At 53.9% G+C, this 23,739-nt stretch overlaps 1 protein-coding gene across 2 annotated transcripts; it reads left to right on the top strand.

The window, feature by feature from the left end:
* Positions 1 to 742: 742 nt before the first annotated feature.
* Positions 743 to 23,233, top strand: srp14 (signal recognition particle 14). Of its 2 annotated transcripts, none has more exons than XM_072569247.1 (5): positions 743 to 806; positions 11,697 to 11,769; positions 16,062 to 16,174; positions 17,535 to 17,567; positions 22,279 to 23,233. In XM_072569247.1, the coding sequence occupies exons 1-5, from the start codon at positions 783 to 785 to the stop codon at positions 22,366 to 22,368; spliced, it is 333 nt and encodes a 110-aa protein (XP_072425348.1). In that variant the 5' UTR covers positions 743 to 782; the 3' UTR covers positions 22,369 to 23,233. The 2 variants fall into 2 exon arrangements, with proteins under 2 accessions (XP_072425348.1, XP_072425347.1); XM_072569246.1 differs by lacking the exon at positions 743 to 806 and adding an exon at positions 11,209 to 11,375.
* The last annotated feature ends 506 nt before the right edge of the window (positions 23,234 to 23,739 follow it).

Below are 23,739 nucleotides of genomic sequence, written 5' to 3'. Positions count from 1 at the left end.
AGCAACACATTTTCAGCTCTGATCTCCAGCATCTGCAGTCCTCACTTTCACCTGTTCCCTAGTTGGATCCAGAACATGTGGTTCCATGAAACTATCACAAAAACATTCTAACTGTTTGAGTTTATACTTAAATGATTATTGCAGTGCCTTTCTGATTAGATGACATTACTCCTTCCTTTATCCCTCCTATTATTGATGATTCATTGGCCAGTGGATTCTATCACAGGATATTGGAGTAAAGTCTGGAATATCACCATTTCACCATACAATTCAATGTAAAATGCAAGTGGCAATACATCATTCAAATTCAATTCAAAGTATAAATTCAAGTTTAGCATCATCGTTATTAGTGAATTCACAGTTCTCTTTAGTGTTGTCTAAACCTGAATAGACAGATTCTAAACACCTTAACTTTAACCTAACCAGCCTCACTCAACACTATAACCCCATACCCCTCTACCATTCCAACAAACACCCTAACCCTAAACCATCTTTAATCATAAACATCCTGAACTCTGTTACCCTAAAGCTACACTAAATATTCTAAGGTGAAACAAAGGGGTGCAGATGCTGAAATGAGTCTGACACACTGATGTCAGTCATGACAAGTTTGCAGGGATAGATGTGGGCGGCCGGGCCCTGGAAACCCACCTTTAAACATCAACCAAAAAAAACACGGGCCGCCTCGGGCGCGCTGCGCTACTCGGTCGATCGGACGGTGACGCATGTCCGGTGACTGCGCAACTTCCGGCCAGAGCGTGAGCGTGTGGAGTGAGAGAGAGATGGTGCTGCTGGAGAGTGACTCTGTGAGAGGGGGTAACCGCGGGGGTGGGGGGGGGAGTGATGGGGTTCAGAGGGGAAGGTGGGGGGATGACGGCGGTGAGAGAGGGGTCAGAGGTAAAGGTGGGGGGGGTGACGGGGGGTCAGAGGGGAAGGTCGGGGGTGAGAGAGGGGTCAGAGGGGAAGGTGGGGGGATGACGGGTCAGAGGGAAAATTGGGGGGGGGTGACTAGGGGTCAGAGGGGAAGGTGGGGGTTGACGGGGGTCAGAGGGGAACGATGGGGGGGGGGGTCAGAGGAGAAGGTGGGGGGTGTGACGGGCAGTCAGAGGGGAAGGTCGGGGGTGAGAGAGGGGTCAGAGGGGAAGGTGGGTGGATGACAGGGGTCAGAGAGGGTGAGAGAGGGGTCAGAGGGGAAGGTGGGGGGTGAGAGGGGGGTCAGAGGGGAAGGTGGGGGAATGACAGGGGTCAGAGTGGGAGAGAGGGGGGTCAGAGGGGAAGGTGGGGGAATGACAGGGGGGTCAGAGGGGAAGTTGGGGGGGGTGACGGGGGGTCAGAGGGGAAGGTGGGTGGGTGATGGGGGGTCAGAGGGGAAGGTGGGGGGTTGACAGGGGTCAGGGGGGAAGGTGGGGGGATGACGGGTCAGAGGGAAAATTGGGGGGGGTGACTAGGGGTCAGAGGGGAAGGTGGGGGTTGACGGGGGTCAGAGGGGAACGATGGGGGGGGGTGACGGGGGGGGTCAGAGGGGAACAATCGGGGGGGTCAGAGGGGAAGGTGGGGGGTGTGACGGGCAGTCAGAGGGGAAGGTGGTGGGGTCAGAGGGGAAGGTGGTGGGGGGGTCAGAGGGGAAGGTGGGTGGATGACAGGGGTCAGAGGGGGAGAGAAGGGGGTCAGCGGGGAAGGTGGGTGGATGATGGGGGTCAGAGGGGAAGGTGGGGGGATGACAGGGGTCAGAGGGGGTGAGAGAGGGGTCAGAGGGGAAGGTGGGGGTGAGAGAGGGGTCAGAGGGAAGGTGGGGGGTGAGAGAGGGGTCAGAGGGGAAGGTGGGGGGTGAGAGAGGGGTCAGAGGGGAAGGTGGGGGGTGAGAGAGGGGTCAGAGGGGAAGGTGGGGGGTGAGAGAGGGGTCAGAGGGGAAGGTGGGGGGTGAGAGAGGGGTCAGAGGGGAAGGTGGGGGGTGAGAGAGGGGTCAGAGGGGAAGGTGGGGGGTGAGAGAGGGGTCAGAGGGGAAGGTGGGGGGGTGAGAGAGGGGTCAGAGGGGAAGGTGGGGGGTGAGAGAGGGGTCAGAGGGGAAGGTGGGGGGTGAGAGAGGGGTCAGAGGGGAAGGTGGGGGGGTGAGAGAGGGGTCAGAGGGGAAGGTGGGGGGTGAGAGAGGGGTCAGAGGGGAAGGTGGGGGGTGAGAGAGGGGGTCAGAGGGGAAGGTGGGGGGTGAGAGAGGGGTCAGAGGAGGAAGGTGGGCGGGGTGAGAGAGGGGTCAGAGGGGAAGGTGGGGGGTGAGAGAGGGGTCAGAGGGGAAGGTGGGGGGTGAGAGAGGGGTCAGAGGGGAAGGGTGGGGGGTTGAGAGAGGGGTCAGAGGCGGAAGGTGGGGGGGTGAGAGAGGGGGTCAGAGGGGAAGGTGGGGGGTGAGAGAGGGGTCAGAGGGGAAGGTGGGGGGTGTGAGAGAGGGGTCAGAGGGGAAGGTGGGGGGTGAGAGAGGGGTCAGAGGGGAAGGTGGGGGGTGAGAGAGGGGTCAGAGGGGAAGGTGGGGGGGTGAGAGAGGGGTCAGAGGGGAAGGTGGGGGGTGAGAGAGGGGTCAGAGGGGAAGGTGGGGGGGGTGAGAGAGGGGTCAGAGGGGAAGGTGGTGGGGGGGTCAGAGGGGAAGGTGGTGGGGGGGGTCAGAGGGGAGAAGGTGGTGGGGGGGGTCAGAGGGGAAGGTGGTGGGGGGGGTCAGAGGGGAAGGTGGTGGGGGGGGTCAGAGGGGAAGGTGGTGGGGGGGGTCAGAGGGGAAGGTGGTGGGGGGGGGTCAGAGGGGGAAGGTGGTGGGGGGGGGTCAGAGGGGAAGGTGGTGGGGGGGGGTCAGAGGGGAAGGTGGGGGGTGAGAGAGGGGTCAGAGGGGAAGGTGGGGGGGTGAGAGAGGGGGTCAGAGGGGAAGGTGGGGGGTGAGAGAGGGGTCAGAGGGGAAGGTGGGGGGTGAGAGAGGGGTCAGAGGGGAAGGTGGGGGGGTGAGAGAGGGGTCAGAGGGGAAGGTGGGGGGTGAGAGAGGGGTCAGAGGGGAAGGTGGGGGGTGAGAGAAGGGTCAGAGGGGAAGGTGGAGGGGTGAGAGAAGGGTCAGAAGGGAAAGGTGGAGGGGTGAGAGAAGGGTCAGAGGGAAAGGTGGAGGGGTGAGAGAAGGGGTCAGAGGGAAAGGTGGTGGGGGTGACGGTGACAGAGGGGAAGGTGGTGGGAGGGGGTCAGAGGGGAAGGTGGTGGGGGGTATCAGAGGGGAAGGTGGTGGGGGGGGTCAGAGGGGAAGGTGGTGGGGAGGGGGTCAGAGGGGGAAGGTGGTGGGGGGGGGTCAGAGGGGAAGGTGGTGGGGGGGGGGTCAGAGGGGAAGGTGGGGGGGTGAGAGAGGGGTCAGAGGGGAAGGTGGGGGGTGAGAGAGGGGGTCAGAGGGGAAGGTGGGGGGTGAGAGAGGGGTCAGAGGGGAAGGTGGGGGGGTGAGAGAGGGGTCAGAGGGGAAGGTGGGGGGGTGAGAGAGGGGTCAGAGGGGAAGGTGGGGGGTGAGAGAGGGGTCAGAGGGGAAGGTGGGGGGTGAGAGAGGGGTCAGAGGGGAAGGTGGGGGGTGAGAGAAGGGTCAGAGGGGAAGGTGAGGGAAGGTGGGGGGTGAGAGAGGGGTCAGAGGGGAAGGTGGGGGGTGAGAGAAGGGTCAGAGGGGAAGGTGGAGGGGTGAGAGAAGGGTCAGAGGGAAAGGTGGAGGGGTGAGAGAAGGGTCAGAGGGAAAGGTGGAGGGGGTGAGAGAAGGGTCAGAGGGAAAGGTGGTGGGGTGACGGTGACAGAGGGGAAGGTGGTGGGGGGGTCAGAGGGGAAGGTGGGTGGGGGGGGTCAGGGAGGGGGGGGGGGTCAGAGGGGAAGGTGGTGGGGGGGGGTCAGAGGGGAAGGTGGTGGGGGGGGTCAGAGGGGAAGGTGGTGGGGGGGGTCAGAGGGGAAGGTGGTGGGGGGGGTCAGAGGGGAAGGTGGTGGGGGGGGTCAGAGGGGAAGGTGGTGGGGGGGGTCAGAGGGGAAGGTGGGGGGTGAGAGAGGGGTCAGAGGGGAAGGTGGGGGGGTGAGAGAGGGGTCAGAGGGGAAGGTGGGGGGTGAGAGAGGGGTCAGAGGGGAAGGTGGGGGGTGAGAGAGGGGTCAGAGGGGAAGGTGGGGGGTGAGAGAGGGGTCAGAGGGGAAGGTGGGGGGTGAGAGAAGGGTCAGAGGGGAAGGTGGAGGGGTGAGAGAAGGGTCAGAGGGGAAGGTGGAGGGGTGAGAGAAGGGTCAGAGGGAAAGGTGGTGGGGTGACGGTGACAGAGGGGAAGGTGGTGGGGGGGGTCAGAGGGGAAGGTGGTGGGGGGGGTCGAGGGGAAGGTGGTGGGGGGGGTCAGAGGGGAAGGTGGTGGGGGGGGTCAGAGGGGAAGGTGGTGGGGGGGTCAGAGGGGAAGGTGGTGGGGGGGGTCAGAGGGGAAGGTGGTGGGGGGGGGTCAGAGGGGAAGGTGGTGGGGGGGGTCAGAGGGGAAGGTGGTGGGGGGGTCAGAGGGGAAGGTGGTGGAGGGGGGGGTCAGAGGGGAAGGTGGTGGGGGGGGGTCAGAGGGGAAGGTGGGGGGTGAGAGAGGGGTCAGAGGGGAAGGTGGGGGGTGAGAGAGGGGTCAGAGGGGAAGGTGGGGGGTGAGAGAGGGGTCAGAGGGGAAGGTGGGGGGGTGAGAGAGGGGTCAGAGGGGAAGGTGGGGGGTGAGAGAGGGGTCAGAGGGGAAGGTGGGGGGTGAGAGAAGGGTCAGAGGGGAAGGTGGGGGGTGAGAGAAGGGTCAGAGGGGAAGGTGGAGGGGTGAGAGAAGGGTCAGAGGGAAAGGTGGAGGGGTGAGAGAAGGGTCAGAGGAAAGGTGGAGGGGTGAGAGAAGGGTCAGAGGAAAGGTGGTGGGGTGACGGTGACAGAGGGGAAGGTGGTGGGGGGGTCAGAGGGGAAGGTGGTGGGGGGGGTCAGAGGGGAAGGTGGTGGGGGGGGGTCAGAGGGGAAGGTGGTGGGGGGGGTCAGAGGGGAAGGTGGTGGGGGGGGTCAGAGGGGAAGGTGGTGGGGGGGGTCAGAGGGGAAGGTGGTGGGGGGGGTCAGAGGGGAAGGTGGTGGGGGGGGTCAGAGGGGAAGGTGGTGGGGGGGTCAGAGGGGAAGGTGGGGGGTGAGAGAGGGGTCAGAGGGGAAGGTGGGGGGTGAGAGAGGGGTCAGAGGGGAAGGTGGGGGGTGAGAGAGGGGTCAGAGGGGAAGGTGGGGGGTGAGAGAGGGGTCAGAGGGGAAGGTGGGGGGTGAGAGAGGGGTCAGAGGGGAAGGTGGGGGGTGAGAGAGGGGTCAGAGGGGAAGGTGGGGGGTGAGAGAAGGGTCAGAGGGGAAGGTGGAGGGGTGAGAGAAGGGTCAGAGGGGAAGGTGGAGGGGTGAGAGAAGGGTCAGAGGGAAAGGTGGTGGGGTGACGGTGACAGAGGGGAAGGTGGTGGGGGGGTCAGAGGGGAAGGTGGTGGGGGGGGTCAGAGGGGAAGGTGGTGGGGGGGGTCAGAGGGGAAGGTGGTGGGGGGGGTCAGAGGGGAAGGTGGTGGGGGGGGTCAGAGGGGAAGGTGGTGGGGGGGGTCAGAGGGGAAGGTGGTGGGGGGGGTCAGAGGGGAAGGTGGTGGGGGGGTCAGAGGGGAAGGTGGTGGTGGGGGGTCAGAGGGGAAGGTGGTGGGGGGGGTCAGAGGGGAAGGTGGTGGGGGGGGTCAGAGGGGAAGGTGGTGGGGGGGGTCAGAGGGGAAGGTGGTGGGGGGGGTCAGAGGGGAAGGTGGTGGGGGGGGTCAGAGGGGAAGGTGGTGGGGGGGGTCAGAGGGGAAGGTGGTGGGGGGGGTCAGAGGGGAAGGTGGTGGGGGGGGTCAGAGGGGAAGGTGGTGGGGGGGGTCAGAGGGGAAGGTGGTGGGGGGGGTCAGAGGGGAAGGTGGTGGTGGTGGGGTCAGAGGGGAAGGTGGTGGGGGGGGTCAGAGGGGAAGGTCGGGGGTGAGAGAGGGATCAGAGGGGAAGGTGGGGGGGTGACAGATGTCAGAGGGGGGTCAGAGGGGAAGGTGGGGGAATGACAGGGGTCAGAGGGAAAATTGGGGGGTGACGAGGGGTCAGAGGGGAAGGTGGGGGTTGACGGGGGTCAGAGGGGAACGATGGGGGGGGTGACGGGGGGGTCAGAGGGGAACGATCGGGGGGGTCAGAGGGGAAGGTGGGGGGTGTGACGGGCGGTCAGAGGGGAAGATGGGGGGGTGACGGGGGGTCAGAGGGGAAGTTGGGAGAGTGACGGGGTCAGAGGGGAAGATCGGGGGTGAGAGAGGGATCAGAGGGGAAGGTGGGGGGGTGACGGGGGTCAGAGGGGAAGGTGGGGGGGTGACGGGGGGTCAGAGGGGAAGGTGGGAGAGTGACGGGGTTCAGAGGGGAAAGTGGGTGGGTGACAGGGGTCAGAGGGGAAGGTCGGGGGTGAGAGAGGGATCAGAGGGGAAGGTGGTGGGGGGGTCAGAGGGGAAGGTGGTGGGGGGTCAGAGGGGAAGGTGGTGGGGGGGTCAGAGGGAAGGTGGTGGGGGGGGTCAGAGGGGAAGGTGGTGGGGGGGGTCAGAGGGGAAGGTAGTGGGGGGGGTCAGAGGGGAAGGTGGTGGGGGGGTCAGAGGGGAAGGTGGTGGGGGGGGTCAGAGGGGAAGGTGGTGGGGGGGGTCAGAGGGGAAGGTGGTGGGGGGGGTCAGAGGGGAAGGTGGTGGGGGGGGTCAGAGGGGAAGGTGGTGGGGGGGGTCAGAGGGGAAGGTGGTGGGGGGGGGTCAGAGGGGAAGGTGGTGGGGGGGGTCAGAGGGGAAGGTGGTGGGGGGGGTCAGAGGGGAAGGTGGTGGGGGGGGTCAGAGGGGAAGGTGGTGGGGGGGGTCAGAGGGGACGGTGGTGGGGGGGGTCAGAGGGGACGGTGGTGGGGGGGGTCAGAGGGGACGGTGGTGGGGGGGGTCAGAGGGGACGGTGGTGGGGGGGGTCAGAGGGGACGGTGGTGGGGGGGGTCAGAGGGGACGGTGGTGGGGGGGGTCAGAGGGGACGGTGGTGGGGGGGTGACAGGGGTCTGAGGGGGAGAGAAGGGGGTCAGAGGGGAAGGTGGGGGGATGACAGGGGTCAGAGAAGGTGAGAGAGGGGTCAGAGGGGAAGGTGGGGGGTGAGAGGGGGGTCAGAGGGGAAGGTGGGGGGTGAGAGGGGGGTCAGAGGGGAAGGTGGGGGGTGAGAAGGGGGTCAGAGGGGAAGGTGGGGGGTGAGAGGGGGGTCAGAGGGGAAGGTGGGGGGGTGAGAGGGGGGGTCAGAGGGGAAGGTGTGGGGGTGGTCAGGGTAAGGTGGGGGGGGTCAGAGCGGCAGGTGTGGGGTGTCAGAGGGGAAGGTGGGGGGATGACAGGGGTCCGAGCGGGAGAGAGGGATGTCAGAGGGGAAGGTGGGGGGGGTGACGGGGGGTCAGAGGGGAAGATGGGGGGGTGACGGGGGGGGTCAGAGGGGAAGGTGGGGGGTTGACAGGGGTCAGAGGGGGTGAGAGAGGGGTCAGAGGGGAAGGTGGGGGGTGAGAGAGGGGAAGGTGGGGGGGTGAGAGAAGGGTCAGAGGGGAAGGTGGTGGGGTGACGCTGTCAGAGGGGAAGGTGGGGGGGTGACGGGGTCAGATGGGAAGGTGGGGGGATGACGGGGTCTGTGGGGAAGGTGGGCGGGGTGAAAGAAGGGTCTGTGGGGAAGGTGGGCGGGGTGAAAGAAGGGTCAGAGGGGAAGGTGGGGGGGTGAGAGAGGGGTCAGAGGAGAAGGGTCAGAAGGGAAGGTGGGGGGTGTGGGAGAAGGGTCGGGGAAGGTGGCAGGATGATGGTCTTCAGATGGAGAGGGTGGCGGGATGACGGGGGTCGGAGGGAAGGTTGGGGGGTTGACGGGGACAGAAGGGTCGGAGGGGAAGGTTGGGGGATTGGCAGGGACGGATGTGTCGGAGGGGAGGTTGGTGGGTTGGAAGGACGGAAGGGTCGGAGGGGAAAGTTGGGGGTTGGAGGGACGGAAGGGTCGGACGGGAAGGTTGTGGGGTTGGCAGGGACGGAAGGGTCGGAGGGGAAGGTTGGGGGGTTGGCGGGGACGGAAGGGTCGGAGGAGAAGGTTGGGGGGTTGGCAGGGACGGAAGGGTCGGAGGGGAAGGTTGGGGGGTTGGCGGGGACGGAAGGGTCGGAGGAGAAGGTTGGGGGGTTGGCAGGGACGGAAGGGTCGGAGGAGAAGGTTGGGGGGTTGGCGGGGATGGAAGGGTCGGAGGGGAAGGTTGGGGGGTTGGCGGGGACGGAAGGGTCGGAGGGGAAGGTTGGGGGGTTGGCAGGGATGGAAGGGTCGGAGGGGAAGGTTGGGGGTTGGAGGGACGGTGGGAGGTGAGAGAGGGGTCCGAGAGGAAGGTGGGGGGGTGAGAGACAGGTCCGAGGGGAACGTGGGGGGATGACGTGGTCTGTGGGGAACGAGGGGGGATGACGGGGTCTGTGGGGAAGGTGGTGGGATGACTGGGTCAGAGGGGAAGGTGGGGTGGTAGAGAAGGGTCAGAGGGGAAGGTGGGGGGGTAGAGAAGGGTCAGAGGGGAAGGTGGGGGGTGAGAGAAGGGTCAGAGGGGAAGGTAGGGGGGTAGAGAAGGGTCAGAGGGGAAGGTGGGGGGGTGAGAGAAGGGTCAGATGGGAAGGTGGGGGGGGTGAGAGAAGGGTCAGATGGGAAGGTGGGGGGGGTGAGAGAAGGGTCAGATGGGAAGGTGGGGGGGGTGAGAGAAGGGTCAGAGGGGAAGGTGGGGGGGGTGAGAGAAGGGTCAGAGGGGAAGGTGGGGGGTGAGAGAGGGGTCAGAGGGCAAGGTGGGTGAGAGAGGGGTCAGAGGGGAAGGTGGGGGGTGAGAGAGGGGTCAGAGGGGAAGGTGGGGTGGTGAGAGAGGGGTCAGAGGGGAAGGTGGGGTGGTGAGAGAAGGGTCAGAGGGGAAGGTGGGGCGGTGAGAGAAGGGTCAGAGGGGAAAGTTGGGGTTGAGAGAGGGGTCAGAGGGGAATGTTGGGGGGTTGGCAGGGATGGAAGGGTCGGAGGGGAAGGTTGGGGGTTGGAGGGACGGTGGGAGGTGAGAGAGGGGTCCGAGAGGAAGGTGGGGGGGTGAGAGACAGGTCCGAGGGGAACGTGGGGGGATGACGTGGTCTGTGGGGAACGAGGGGGGATGACGGGGTCTGTGGGGAAGGTGGTGGGATGACTGGGTCAGAGGGGAAGGTGGGGTGGTAGAGAAGGGTCAGAGGGGAAGGTGGGGGGGTAGAGAAGGGTCAGAGGGGAAGGTGGGGGGTGAGAGAAGGGTCAGAGGGGAAGGTAGGGGGGTAGAGAAGGGTCAGAGGGGAAGGTGGGGGGGTGAGAGAAGGGTCAGATGGGAAGGTGGGGGGGTGAGAGAAGGGTCAGATGGGAAGGTGGGGGGGTGAGAGAAGGGTCAGATGGGAAGGTGGGGGGGGTGAGAGAAGGGTCAGAGGGGAAGGTGGGGGGGGTGAGAGAAGGGTCAGAGGGGAAGGTGGGGGGTGAGAGAGGGGTCAGAGGGCAAGGTGGGTGAGAGAGGGGTCAGAGGGGAAGGTGGGGGGTGAGAGAGGGGTCAGAGGGGAAGGTGGGGTGGTGAGAGAGGGGTCAGAGGGGAAGGTGGGGTGGTGAGAGAAGGGTCAGAGGGGAAGGTGGGGCGGTGAGAGAAGGGTCAGAGGGGAAAGTTGGGGTTGAGAGAGGGGTCAGAGGGGAATGTTGGGGGATGACGTGGGTCAGAGGGGAAGGTTGGGGGATGACGTGGGTCAGAGGGGAAGGTTGGGGGTGAGAGAGAGGTCAGAGGGAAAGGTTGGGGGACGACGGGGGTCAGATGGAAAGGTTGGGGGATGACGGGGGTCAGAGGGGAAGGTTGGGGGACTACGGGGGTCAGAGGGGAAGGTGGGAGGATGACAGGGGTCAGAAGGGAAGGTGGGGGGGTGACGGGAGTCAGAGGGGAAGGTGGGGTGTGACGGGGGTCAGAGGGGAAGGTGGGGTGTGACGGGGGTCAGAGGGGAAGGTGGGGTGTGACGGGGTCATAGGGGAAGGTGGGGTGTGACGGGGGTCAGAGGGGAAGGTGGGGTGTGACGGGGGTCAGAGGGGAAGGTGGGGTGTGACGGGGGTCAGAGGGGAAGGTGGGGTGTGACGGGGGTCAGAGGGGAAGGTGGGGTGTGACGGGGGTCAGAGGGGAAGGTGGGGTGTGACGGGGGTCAGAGGGGAAGGTGGGGTGTGACGGGGGTCAGAGGGGAAGGTGGGGTGTGACGGGGTCAGAGGGGAAAGTGGGGTGTGACGGGGGTCAGAGGGGAACGTGGGGGGATGTCGGGGTCAGGGGAACGTGGGGGGATGTCGGGGTCAGAGGGGAAGGTGGGGGGATGTCGGGGTCAGAGGGGAAGGTGGGGGGGATGACTGGGTCAGAGGGGAAGGTGGGGGGGTGAGAGGAGGATCAGAGGGGAAGGTGGGGGGGTGAGAGGAGGATCAGAGGGGAAGGTGGGGGAGGTGAGAGAAGGGTTAGAGGGGAAGGTGGGGGAGGTGAGAGAAGGGTCAGAAGGGAAGGTGGGGGGAGTGACGGTGTCAGAGGGGAAGGTGGAGGGATGAGAGAAGGGTCAGAGGGGAGGGGTGAGAGAAGGGTCAGAGGGGAAGGTGGGGGGATGACGGGGGTCAGGGGAAGGTGGGGGGATGACGGGGGTCAGGGGAAGGTGGGGGAATGACGGGGGTCACGGGAAGGTGGCAGGATGATGGTCTTCAGATGGAGAGGGTGGGGGGATGACAGGGTCGGAGGGGAAGGTTGGGGGGTTGGCGGGGACGGAAGGGTCGGAGGGGAAGGTTGGGGGGTTGGCGGGGACGGAAGGGTCGGAGGAGAAGGTTGGGGGGTTGGCGGGGACGGAAGGGTCGGAGGGGAAGGTTGGGGGGTTGGCGGGGACGGAAGGGTCGGAGGGGAAGGTTGGGGGGTTGGCGGGGACGGAAGGGTCGGAGGGGAAGGTTGGGGGGTTGGCGGGGACGGAAGGGTCGGAGGGGAAGGTTGGGGGGTTGGCGGGGACGGAAGGGTCGGAGGGGAAGGTTGGGGGGTTGGCGGGGACGGAAAGGTTGGGGGGGGGATGGTTGGGACGTTGGCAGGGACGGAAGGGTCGGAGGGGAAGGTTGGGGGGTTGACAGGGACGGAAGGGTCGGAGGGGTGGACAACAGTGGATTGGTGAAATGTTAACTGGGCAAGGGAAGGTACACTAACACTGTTCAAAGGCTGATAGAGTCTGCAGTAACAGTGGAACCAGTGGAAATGGGGGCAAAATGCCAATGGACATTGCATTGAAAGGTAACACTGCCATATTGGGACGGTGAAATGGGGGCATTGGCTGCCATACTGGGCCTATACAAGGTGAGATGGGGCACTTGGGCAATTGTATAGACTGGCAACACTTGGGTAGTGGGCGGTGGGTAACGGTAGGGGATTTGATTGCATTGGAATGGGACAGCACTGGGAGGTTGAGATGATGCCAAGGCAGCAAGGTGGGTGATGGGATGTGATATGGAACGAATGCTGGGACAGAGATGGCAGTTGGGGTGGGGGAGTAATGTCATGTCATTGTGAGTTGGGGAAGTAATTATTGGAGCAATACAGGTGCAGTGGGGGTAAGGTTACATTTTCTCTCTTCATTCTGATGTTGTGCTCTGACAGTGCACTACTTTCTTTCTGTAGTTCCTGACTGAGCTGACTCGGCTTTTCCAGAAATGCCGAACCACTGGAAGTATATACCTGACCATGAAGAAATGTGAGTCTTGGCACGATCCTGGTTTATTTTGTATTGTGGACGTTTGAGACAATTCAGTATAATTTGAATATTAATTTTGTTCAGTTTGTTCATTTTGCTGATGGTGGGCTTTAACTGGGAATTCACTTGTGCCCCTGTAAATAACCACACCCCCAATCTGGTTCTGGGGTTTGGAGATGTTTTCTTATAGAGTCTAACTTTGTAAATAAATGCTAATGGGTGTATTTACAAATTGGTGCAAGTTATACCCTTTAATTAGCTCTATGGAATAGATCATTCAGCCCTTCAATCCTGCTCCACCATTCACTTGAGCTCCTGGCTGATCAGTACGTGCACTGTTTCCCTTTTGATACACTTGTGTAATTAATTTCTGCAAATGTTATTAATATTTGCGTCACACAAGTGCCATTCCTACATCGTCTTGAACAAGAGACAACGTAACCAAATTAATAAAACAAAGAACTGTGGATGCTGGAAATCTAAATCACAGAAAGAAATTACTAGAGAAACCTCGCAGGTCTGGCAGCATCTGTGGAGAGAAAGCAGTTAACGTTTTGAGTTCAGTGATCCCTCTTTAGAATTGATAGTAACCAGGAAAAACTGCTGTATATGCTGAAGAAGGATGTGTGGAAGTGTGCGAATTGACGGAAATGGAGCTGAGAGAGAGAATGACAGTCACAGAGACCAAGGAATGAATGATAGTAAGCTAGGAAGCAAGAAAATCTAATACAGAGGAGCCTTCATTATCCAAAGGACATGGACGGGGATTATTTTGTTTGATTAACTGAATGACAGATAACATAGTGTAGCCAAGCATCGGGACCTTGTGATCTTGTTTAGATAATCCGAAATTCAGATAATCGAATGTCAGATAATCAAGGTTCCTCTGTAATGGGGACCGTAAGTAGGTGAAAATGCTACAGTGCTGAAAACAACTCCTGTCATGACCGGACCTAGGATAGGGGGGTGAGTATAGGTCATACAAGGTTTTCAAGTTTTAAATTGTTGATATTGAGTCCTGAAGACTGTCTGGTTCCCAAGTGGAAAATGAGATACTGTCCTTCCAGCTTACACTGAGCCTCACTAGAGCACTGCAGCAGGCCTGAGATAGACATGTTTCTCAGGGATCATGGTGATTCCTGGTAATGGCAAGCAACTGGAAGCTCGGTCATTTTCTGAGCATAGAAATCTAACCATCTCCCTTTCAACATTCAGTAGCGTTACTATTACTACCTTTTGTGTAAAAATGCTTGCTGATTTTTCTTCGGAACCATTTAGCTCTTCCTTCTGGATTGTACTCCTTTTGTTCTGGATTTCTGATTGGTGTTCAGTGACTGCACAGGGCAGCACATTATTCATGAAGTTGGAGCCGAGCCCTTACACAGTTGTGAATGAGATCCTAAATTGGAGCAGAGTTCAGCAGCTTAAGCCTACTTAACTATTCAGTTAGATTGAAAGCTCATCTGATTATTGCCCGAAACTTCACCTTCCTGCCTGACATGTTGATCCCTCTGTCAAGGAAAAATCTGTCTGGCTCAATTTTGGAAAAACACAATGACCCTGCTTCTGCTGGGATAGAGAATCCTAAACGGTAATGGCTGTCGAAGACAATAGTCATTCTCTTCTCTCTTTCTTTCTTTCTTTCTCTCTGTCTGGCTTGCTTTCTCTCTGTCTGTCTCCCTCCCTCTCCCCTCACTCACTCCTCAACCTTTCCTCATCGAACAGCTCCTACTTCCCAGGAATCAGCTGAGACAACATTCTCTGAATTGCATCCAATTGGATTATACCCTTCCTTAAGTAAGGAGACTAAATTGTGAATGCAATCATACCAACGCCCTATACTGTAATGGTAAATCCTCCCCATTTTAACACTTGGTCACTCTTAGAATAAAGACCAACATTCCATTTCCATTAGTGAGTTTGTCAAAGATTTATAGCTCAGGTTGAAGGGTCTGCATGTATGTTTGCTCGCTGAGCTGGAAGGTTTGTTTTCAGATGTTTCATCACCATACTAGGTAACATCATCAGTGAGCCTCCGGTGAAGCTCCAGTGCTTCACTGATGACATTACCTAATATGGTGATGAAACATCTGAAAACAAACCTTCTAGCTCAGCAAGCTAACTTACGTCCATTCCATTTCCAGTCCAATTACGCCCTGTAATTTTATTGATCTGTTTGCAAGATCCCTCTGTACCGTAAGCTTCTGCATAATGGATTTCTGCATTTTCCTAATCTCTCATGTCTGGTTGACTGGCCTATGGTTTTGAGTTTGCTTTCCTTTCTTGCAATTTAGAATTCACTGGAACCTTTTCAGAAACAGGGAGCTAAGCATCACTGCTAATTGAAAGTGACTAACTCCCATTCGTCTCCCTTTCTGATCTATTGCAAATAATAATTGAATTAGTTGTTGCCTAATGTCTTACCTCATTTACCCTGTTATACCTGTGTTGGTTCTCTGAAAGAGCTATCCAATGTTGTCCAACTTCCCCCTCATAATACTGAAATGATTTCCTTTTTATGTATATATCTGGCTCTGAGATCATGGGAGGGTAGCAGAAAATGACAAAATGTGATGATGGTATAAAGTGAGAAGAGGTATAGTGACAGCAACAAAAAGATGTATCTGGACATTATTGATGATTTATTCTCTGGATGAGGACAGCATATACTGTATTCATGTAAATATATCCACAGGACTGTGAGGGTGATTGTTGCTGGGTCAAATTCCTTGAAGCAATGAAGGAGCATACTAGATTTTCAGTCCAGGAAGTGACTTGGTTACAGTTTCTTATGGAACCTACTGTGATATTTTTGTCTTTCTGGGTGGTGGAGATCAGTGGAATGAGAAGTCCTGCTTAAGATGCTGCATGATTAGTTATGGACAGGATACTGGAGTGGAAGAGCAAGTGCAGGGAATGCTTTTGTGGTCATTGTGTGTGCGCGAGATGGGAGATTCAAAGGTCCATCTCTTTCTGTTCAATCCGCCTTGGTAAGAACAGATGTTTGTGAGAACCTCCTGACAATATCCTGACTGCCATGTTTTCTGCATTGTTTGTGTTACAGGAGTATTGGGGTAGAGCTTGGTGTTGTTTCTTCTTTCAAAAAAAACTTAAATCAAATCTCAAAGTTACGTAAGGCTTCCAAAGGGTAGATGTATATATTTCCAGTTGGGGAGGCCACAGTGAGGAGCTGCGCATGTTGGAGAGCCACTGATCAATCCAGTAGGAAATTCAAGAGAAACATGTTTACTTAGTAATGAAAATGTGAAACTTGCCACCACTGAAGTAGTTGAGGTGAATCACAAATGTACTTAAAGGTAAGCTCAGTAAATATGAGGTGAAAGGATTTGCAGGATATGATAAGGTTAAAGAAAAAGGATCGGCAGGAGGCCACTATGGTGCATAAATACAGACAAAGGACAACTTGGGCCCCAAGGGCCTTATTTATTCTGGAAAGCCTAGGTAATTTCCCCGATTCCTAGAGAGCCCAGTTTATCTATCCCTACTATTTGCTGTCCTTGAGACAATGGAAGCAATGATCAAGATCAGAATCTGTAGCTGTGTCTGCTTCTCGATTAATCAGCCTCGTTGCTCTGCAGTACTCTGTCATGCTTTATTAAAATGTAAATGATGACTTGTTTTAGAAACTCTTAATTTTTGTAATATACTGAGAGTAATTTGGTACTTGACATATGTAGAGCAGGCTTGAGAGAGAAAAACAATTTTAGATTTATGATTGCCAAAGCTGTCCACTTAAGTTTGGATTTGTTGCAGTCTAGTAACAGACTTGTTGGTCTGATGAGACATCATTACTATTATGTCTGAGGTCTGTCAGCATGATAGGTCAACTAAGTACTGTCTTCCTATACAGCATTTGAATGAGTAAAAAATCAAAAGCGTGCAAAGAAGATTTACCTTCATATATCTGCCCAAGACCAATACCTTGTTTATGTAACAGCACTAATGCAGTAAAACTGGCCCAAAGCATGTCACAGGAGATGCATAAGTAATATTATATTGTCAACTACATGAGTGTCATATGAGCTATCAGGGCAGATGACCAACTATTTGGTCAAATAGACATATTGTAAGGAGCCTCTTCAAAGATGGGAATTCGGGGTCAGCGCCTAAGAATCTGAAGTTAGAGCCACCAATGATGGAGTGATGAAATCAAGGGTGTGGAAGAGAATCAATCTCTGAGAGCCTGAGACATTACAGAGATAGGGAAAGGTATAAATTGGAGTAGGTGAATTAAACAGACTGGGCAGAGGTTAATGTACACTTTTCTGTAGATGATGGTCGGACAAAGCCGGTCCCACGGAAAGGAAACCCTGACACCTTTGAACCTGCTGACAATAAATGTCTACTGAGGGCAACTGATGGGAAGAAGAAGATCAGCACAGTGGTAAGTGAAAGGAGGAGAATAACCACTGGACTTTAGCTGATTTCTAAATGGGAAAAGGAGGCCATTCAGTCCATCTAGTCTAGAATGTGGCAAATCTATATCTTAGCTCCATGTACTTACATTTGAATCATATCCTCTGATGAGTTTAACTCTTGCTGACAAGTGAAGCTTTTTGTCTTGAAGTCATCAGTACAAATGCGAGAATGCCAAATTTCAAATAATCTGATCAGTTTATTCTGCTGGTGTTAATTGGTTTGATTGTCTTAGTTATTGCCTTAGCTTGGGTGGCACAGTGGCTTAATGGTTAGCAATGCAGTCTCACAGCGCCAGGGACCCAGGTTTGATTCTAGCCTCGGGTGACTGTGTGGAATTTGCACATTCTCCCTGTGTCTGCGTGGGTTTCCTCCAGGTGCTTTGGTTTTCTCCCACAATCAAAAGATGTGCAGGTTAGGTGGATCGGCCATGCTAAATTGCCCATAGTGTTAAGTGCATTAGTCAGGGGTAATTACAGGTTAGGGGAATGGGCTGGGTGGGTTACTTTTCAGAGGGTTGGTGTGGACATATTAGGCCGAAGGGCCTGTTTCCACACTGTAGGTATTCTATTCAAATCTAATTACCGTCTTGAAGAGTTCATTGGCAGGGACGTGTTCTGTGCAAACAAAAAGAATATGATCAATGTGTGTGCCTTTTTTTTTGATTTACCTAGGAGCTTGGAGAGCAGACAGTTCCTGCTTTGGCCAGTCAAAATCAACTTGCCAACTAATCAGAATCCTTTCTCCTATAGTACATGTTGTTGTGATTCATCTGAATTTTGGAATTCTGCATATTAAGAGGAGTAGGTTATTTAGCTCCTTGAGCCTGCTTTACTGTTTGATAAGTCCACGGCTGGTCTGATTTACCTTCATATATCTGACCTCTGCTACTGCAGTCTACCCCTGCCATATCCTTCTACTTTGGAAATCAAACTCTACCTTCAATAACCCAGTTTCCACTGCTCTCTGAGAAAGAGAATTCCACAGACTAATGACCATCTGGCACCTCTTCTGTTGTCTTAAATGGGAGAATTCTTACCTTTGGTCCCTTTTGTAAAGGAAACTGTGTCTGTCTTTTCGGCAATGTTTAAGTTCTGTACTCCCAAGTGACATTTAATGTCCATGTTTTTTAAATTTAAAATACAGATTAGTTCCCAGTATCGACAAACTTTTAGGCAAGAGAGTTTGAGTCTATTCTCTCTGGCTTGCTTTGAACAGTGTCGGGAGAATGTTTGTGTGCATGGATGGACTAGACTGAACCTACGTTGAGGTGGTGTTAAGGTGCACCCTCTACATTCAGTATTTAACTCATTACTGTTTACTTTCAGATAAGCTCGAAGGAAGTGAACAGGTTTCAGATGGTAAGTCTATAAACTTACAATATATGCCATTACAATGAAACTTTTATTGGTGTGAACCCCGAGTACAGCAAACTTTACAGACTAATGTAACTAATGTACTAGTTCGAACAAAGGATGGGAGCCACTGCCGTGGGGGGTTGTCTGTCTCCTCTCGAGCTTTCCTCCTTTAAAGATTTGAAAGCTTTGTTGCCCCAGCATCAACATTCTTTTAAAGAGCACTTCCGATTTCTCCTGCCTTGAGTATGAGAAGTGCTGCCTGTTTTACTCCTGAGCGGCCTCACTTTCACCTTGAGGCTGTGGTTCCCTTATTCTAGATCCCCTCACTCACCAGTTTGTTAAAATATCAGATCCTGAGGGCACTTGATGTGGTAGATATAGAAAGGATAGTTCCCCTTGTTGGAGAGTCTAGAACTCGAGGACGGACTTTAAAAATAAGGGGACCCCCCTCCCCCCCCCCCCCCAATTTAAAACAGAGCTGAGGAGAAATTTATTCTGAGGGTCATGGGTCTGTGGAACTCCTCCTCCTCAGCGCAGTAGAGGTAGGATGATGGAATATTTTTAAGGCAAAAGTAGTTTGCCTTCCTGGTTAGTCAAGAATCTACTGGTAGGTAGAGAGTGGAATTGAGTCCACATTCAAATCTGCTCAAGGGTCTGAATGATCTGCTCCCACCCCTAGTTTGTACCTACCTTTTCTGCTGAACGGCTTAATCATTTTAGTCACGTAAGCCATCTAAACCCAAGGAAGTAAGGTTATGCAGCCTGTGCTCATGTTATAATTCTAGTAAATCTGAGCTGCAGCCTCTCAAAGGTCAATACATCCTGCTTCATATGTGGTGTACCTCACTATCTAACTCAGCACTAAAACTATCAACTCAGCTGGCAACACTGGGGCTTGTCAGACCATTTGCAGACAAACACAGCAAGATCTTCATTTCTTTTCACCTTTGCTGACTCATGCCCAGGGTCAGGATCCCTCCAGGCAGGGATGCGATGAATAGGCTGTCTGCCGCCTGTTGATCAGGTGATAATCATGGGCGCCTGATCAGGGCGAGATTGTATGCCGGGTGTTTTATTTTCCCTTCACATTTTTCATGTTGGTTTACTTGGGAAGGTGAACAATGTGCAGTACAACTGCACACCATTAGATGTCAGTGTGCCTTCTCGGAGATGGGCACAACTGCGGAAGTGAATAGAAAAATAAGAAAGGCCAAAGAAACCACAAACCTTTACCTGTTTGTTTTATACTCATTTAGAATAATATAGTAACAACCTTCCATCCAAATATGAGATGAAATGTTGTCAATTTACATCAGCATTAAACAACTTGAATTTCGTAGCGTATTTAGAAAGTTTCAAAGTCGGGGATAAAAACAAATGTTAAAACAGGTGACCAAAGGCAGGTAGGTAATATGGATCATCTTCAAAGAAGGAGAACGATGGAGAAGCGAGGCAGTTTAAGGAGGAGATTTAGAATATTACAATGTAGTACAGGCCCTTCCCTTGATGTTGTACCGACCTGTGAAGCCCATCTAACCTACACCATTCCATCCTCTTCCATATGTTTATCCAATGACCATTAAAATGCCCTCAAAGTTGGCAAGTCTACTACTATTGCAGGCAGTGTGCTCCTAGCCCCTACTACTTTGAATAAAGAAACTTGGAACTTCAGAACTAGCTGTGTTCAGTTTTGGATGCTTGTGAGCTGGAGGAGTTGATGACAAGGTAGGGTTGATGCTTGACCAAGTGTCTGAAGTGTTCAGTGAATACAGGGATGATGGGTTAACAGGCTGTGATTCCAGGTTGGATACAGGCAGCAGGAATAAAGACGGAGGCTTGTCAGGAATGCACTGGAAAGGCCAGGTTTGAAGCAAAGTGAAACATCAGTGGCCATATTATTCCTCCTCATGCTTTACTGTAAAAGAAATACCTAGCTCCTGTTGAGGCCAAACTTTGAACTTCGAGTCTATGGGTGTCTATTAATTACGATGTAGAAGTTTTAAATGTAGCCAGTGAGATCAGATAAACTGCTGGAACAGCCACCTCATGGAGCACTGTTGACCCATTATTGAAAATGATAAATAGATAAGACCTTCAGGTACAGCCTTGCTGGGGGATGCTCTCGCATGTTAAAAATGTGTTGCTGGAAAAGCGCAGCAGGTCAGGCAGCATCAAAGGAGAAGGAGAATCAATGTTTTGGGCATAAGCCCTTCTTCAGGAATGAGGAGGGTGTGCTAAGCAGGCTAAGATAAAAGGTAGGGAGGAGGGACTTGGGGGAGGGGCGTTAGAAATGCGATAGGTGGAAGGAGGTTAAGGTGAAGGTGATAGGCCGGAGAGGGGGTGGGGGCAGAGAGGTCAGGAAGAAGATTGGAGGTTAGGAAGGTGGTGCTGAGTCTGAGGGTTGGGACTGAGAAAAGGTGGGGGAAGGAGAAATGATAAAACTGGAGAAATCTGCATTCATCCCTTGTGGTTGGGGGGTTCCAAGGCAGAAGATGAGGCACTCTTCCTCCAGGCGTGGTGTTGCCATGGTCTGACGATGGAGTCGTCCAAGGACCTGCATATCCTTGACAGAGTGGGAGGGGGAGTTAAAGTGTTCAGCCACGGGGCGGTTGGGTTGGTTGGTGCGGGTGTCCCAGAGGTGTTCTCTGAAACGTTCCGCAAGTAGGCGGCCTGTCTCCCCAATGTATAGGAGGCCACATCGGGTGCAGCGGATGCAGTAAATGATATGTGTGGAGGTACAGGTGAATTTCTGATGGATATTGGAGGGAAGTGAGGGGGGAGGTGTGGGCGCAAGTTTTGCATTTTTTGCGGTTGCAGGGGAAGGTGCCGGGAGTGGGCTGAACACATTAATTCCCCCTCCCACTCTGCCAAGGACATACAGGTCCTTGGCCGCCTCCATCGCCAGACCATGGCAACGCAACGCCTGGAGGAAGAGCAACTCATCTTCTGCCTAGGAACCCTCCAGCCACAGGGGATGAATACAGATTTCTCTAGCTTCCTCATTTCCCCTCCCCCCACCTTTTCTCAGTCCCAACTCTCAGATTCAGCACCACTTTCTTGACCTGCAATCTTCTTCCTGACCTCTCTGCCCCCACCCCCTCTCCGGCCTATCACCCTCACCTTAACCTCCTTCCACCTATCGCATTCCCAACGCCCCTCCCCCAAGTCCCTCCTCCCTACCTTTTATCTTAGCGTGCTTGGCACACCCTCCTCATTCCTGAAGAAGGGCTTATGCCCGAAACATCGATTCTCCTTTTCCAGCAGCACATTTTTAAGCTCTGATCCCCAGCATCTGCAGTCCTCACTTTCTCCTAGATGCTCTCGCAGGGTTAACTTGCTGCCTATTTCCCATTGCTAATGCAATGAGGAATTGGAGCTAACACAATTTGTGTTGATTGTGTTGCCTAGACTCTGCAGGTGGCACTTTTGCAGGCACTGGAAAGTTGAGAGTTCAAGTACATTGAATGTAGGAGTTGGGAGGTCATGTTGCATTGGGAAGACGTTGGTTAGACCACTTTTGGAATACTGCATTCATTTCTGGTCTCCCTGCTATGGGAAGGATGTTGTGAAACTTGAAATGGTTCAGAAGAGATTTACAAAGGTGTTGTCAGAGTTAGAGGGTTTGAGCTACAGGGAGAGGCTGAATAGGCTGGAAATATTTTCCCTGCAGCTTTGGAGGCTGAGGGGTTACCTTCTGGAGGTTTATAAAATCATGAGGGCCGTGGATAGAGTGAATAACCAAGGACCTCTCCCTGGGATGGGGCAGTCCAAAACTAGAGGGCATAGCTTTAAGGTGAGAAGGGAAAAATTTAAAAGAGACCCTAGGGGCAACTTTTTCATGCAGAGAGTGGCGCGTGTATGCAATGAGCTACCAGAGGCTGGTACAATTGCAACATTTCAAGGCATCTGGAGGGGTAATTGAATAGGAAGGGTTTAGAGGGATATGGGCCAAATGCTAGCAAATTGGATTGGATTCATTTAGGATATCTGGTCAGTATGGACGGGTTGGACCGAAAGGTCTGTTTCCGTGCTGTGCATCTTTATGACTCTATAACAGAAGCTACACTGACCCTCCTGCTGAAGTACTTTAGAGGAATTGTTAATGTATCATCTCATGATCAAATGTTAAACTGAGACCCCTCCACTCACTGCTTCTTTATGTCCTGGCTGATATTTATGTTTTGACCAACATCACTGAGGCACCTGATTTGGTCATTGTTGCATTTGGTTTTGGGAGCTTTCTCTGCAGCATTTCCTAGTCAAAAGGTGTAGCACTGAAAAGCACAGCAGGTCAGGCAGCACCCGAGGAGTATGAGAGTCGACGTTTCGAGCATAAGCTCTTCATCAGGAAGAGCTTACCTCCAGAGACCACAGCCAATGAGGTACTACTGATGTTTAAAAGAATTTGGAACATGGTAAATGTTGTTAGGTAAATGGCAGTCTTCAGTTCTATTCTATTATCAATTTGGTGTAGCTTTGGAAACAACCTTTAAAAGAATTCCAGATATAAGGCTTACTTGGGAATCAGACCAGAGTTGTCACTGGGTTTTGGGGAACCATCGGTCAAGCCAAATTCATTCTGAATGCTTAGTTTTCTACATCCGTAATGATTTTGTTCAGGTAGAAGGGTTAGATACTGTCTTTTACCTTGTGTCGATATTGCCCAGCATAACTCTCATTAAAGGCTTCTGTTTGAATTCTCTTGGGCTTTTAGGCATACTCAAACCTGCTACGGGCACACATGGATGGCTTAAAAAAGAAAGACAAGAGAAGCAAAAGTAAGAAGACCAAGGCCACACAGTGACTGAACTGTTGTCATGGCAATGACGGGCTAGCTTCCATTGAAGGAGACAGCTTTGGCTATTCCCACACCTAAGGCCCGGTTGGCTGCAATCAACTTCAGTTTCTTTGTTTTAGTTTTTGAATAGACATCAATTGCATGGAGATGTGGAGGAACTGGGAGTGGGGGTGAGAGGAGAGGAAAAGAAACTCATTTCTGCAGAGACCTCAGTGGAAATGCATCTTCCCCACAGAAGTGTCTGATAGCTGTATCCGTGGCAGCACGTCATCTTATTCAGGTTTTGGCTGATTTATTGCAAAGTGTTGCAGGACATAACCCAAAAAACAACCGTTGCTAGGATTTTGCAGGTTTTCCATCAGTGCGACCTGGAGGTTTAGGATATATTTCTCCCATCTCTTAGAACCACCTTTTTAAAAAAAAAACACTATCAGTGATATGGACTGAATTTCACTGGATAATTTGACTCCGTTACAGTTGATAATTTTGTGTCTATGTGCCCATTCAGCTTGTCTGTGGCTGCAAACCTGGAACTCTTTGCAATCCTGGTCATTCCAGCAGATGCTGAGGAGATCTCTGCATATTCCATAATGAAACCAAACCCTTTGTGAAATGAATCACGGGGGGGTGGGGGGGTGTCACTGCCTTTAATGTGAAGACAGGATCATCCTCTTCCTTTCCCTGTTTGTCACAAAGAAAACTGATGTTCTACATAGTGTTTACTGAAATCAGAGAAAGATGCAGCAAGATCTATCTTTTACTGATTACTGACCAGCTGGAGCTGATTTTTGTTTCCAACTTGGATTATTTGTTGATTGTTGCAGAGCTGTGTATAAAACTACAATAAATTGCAAAACAAAAAGATTCTCAATCATTTTTATGACTGAGATTATTTATGGACAGTGTGTTCAAGTTGTGGCTCAGTGCATAGCAACCTTGACCCCCGGTTTTGTGATTCACTGTGCAGAGATTTATGCTCACTGGTGCTTAGCATGAGACTAAGGATTGCAATAAGAGAGAAATGCTGCCTTTCCTTTGACATGTTAAATAACGGTCTTGCACCTGCTGAAGTGGACACTGCACCATTCAAGATATTTTCTAATCTACTTGTTCAGAGATATTCTAAAACCTCTCTTGAGATTGGACTTGAACCAGGGCCTCCTGGTCCAGGGGCAGGGACACTATCACTGTGCCATGAGAGGCCCCCTACAGCACTGTTCAAAAGAAGATAAGGGAGGGCTAATGTTTATTCTTTCAGGAAGAAGATATTTCCTGCTCCTTATTACTGTCTATGAGATTGTGCTAAGTGGAAGTTGACTATCTTATTTCCTCTATTACAACAATGTTCCTACTTTGTGTATAAAATAAGCAGAACCT

This window comes from Chiloscyllium punctatum, chromosome 4 (genome assembly GCF_047496795.1).
Source record: "Chiloscyllium punctatum isolate Juve2018m chromosome 4, sChiPun1.3, whole genome shotgun sequence".
NCBI classification, from domain to species: domain Eukaryota; kingdom Metazoa; phylum Chordata; class Chondrichthyes; order Orectolobiformes; family Hemiscylliidae; genus Chiloscyllium; species Chiloscyllium punctatum.
The sequence above is the reverse complement of the archived record's forward strand: the minus strand, read 5'-3'. Positions and strand labels throughout refer to the sequence as shown.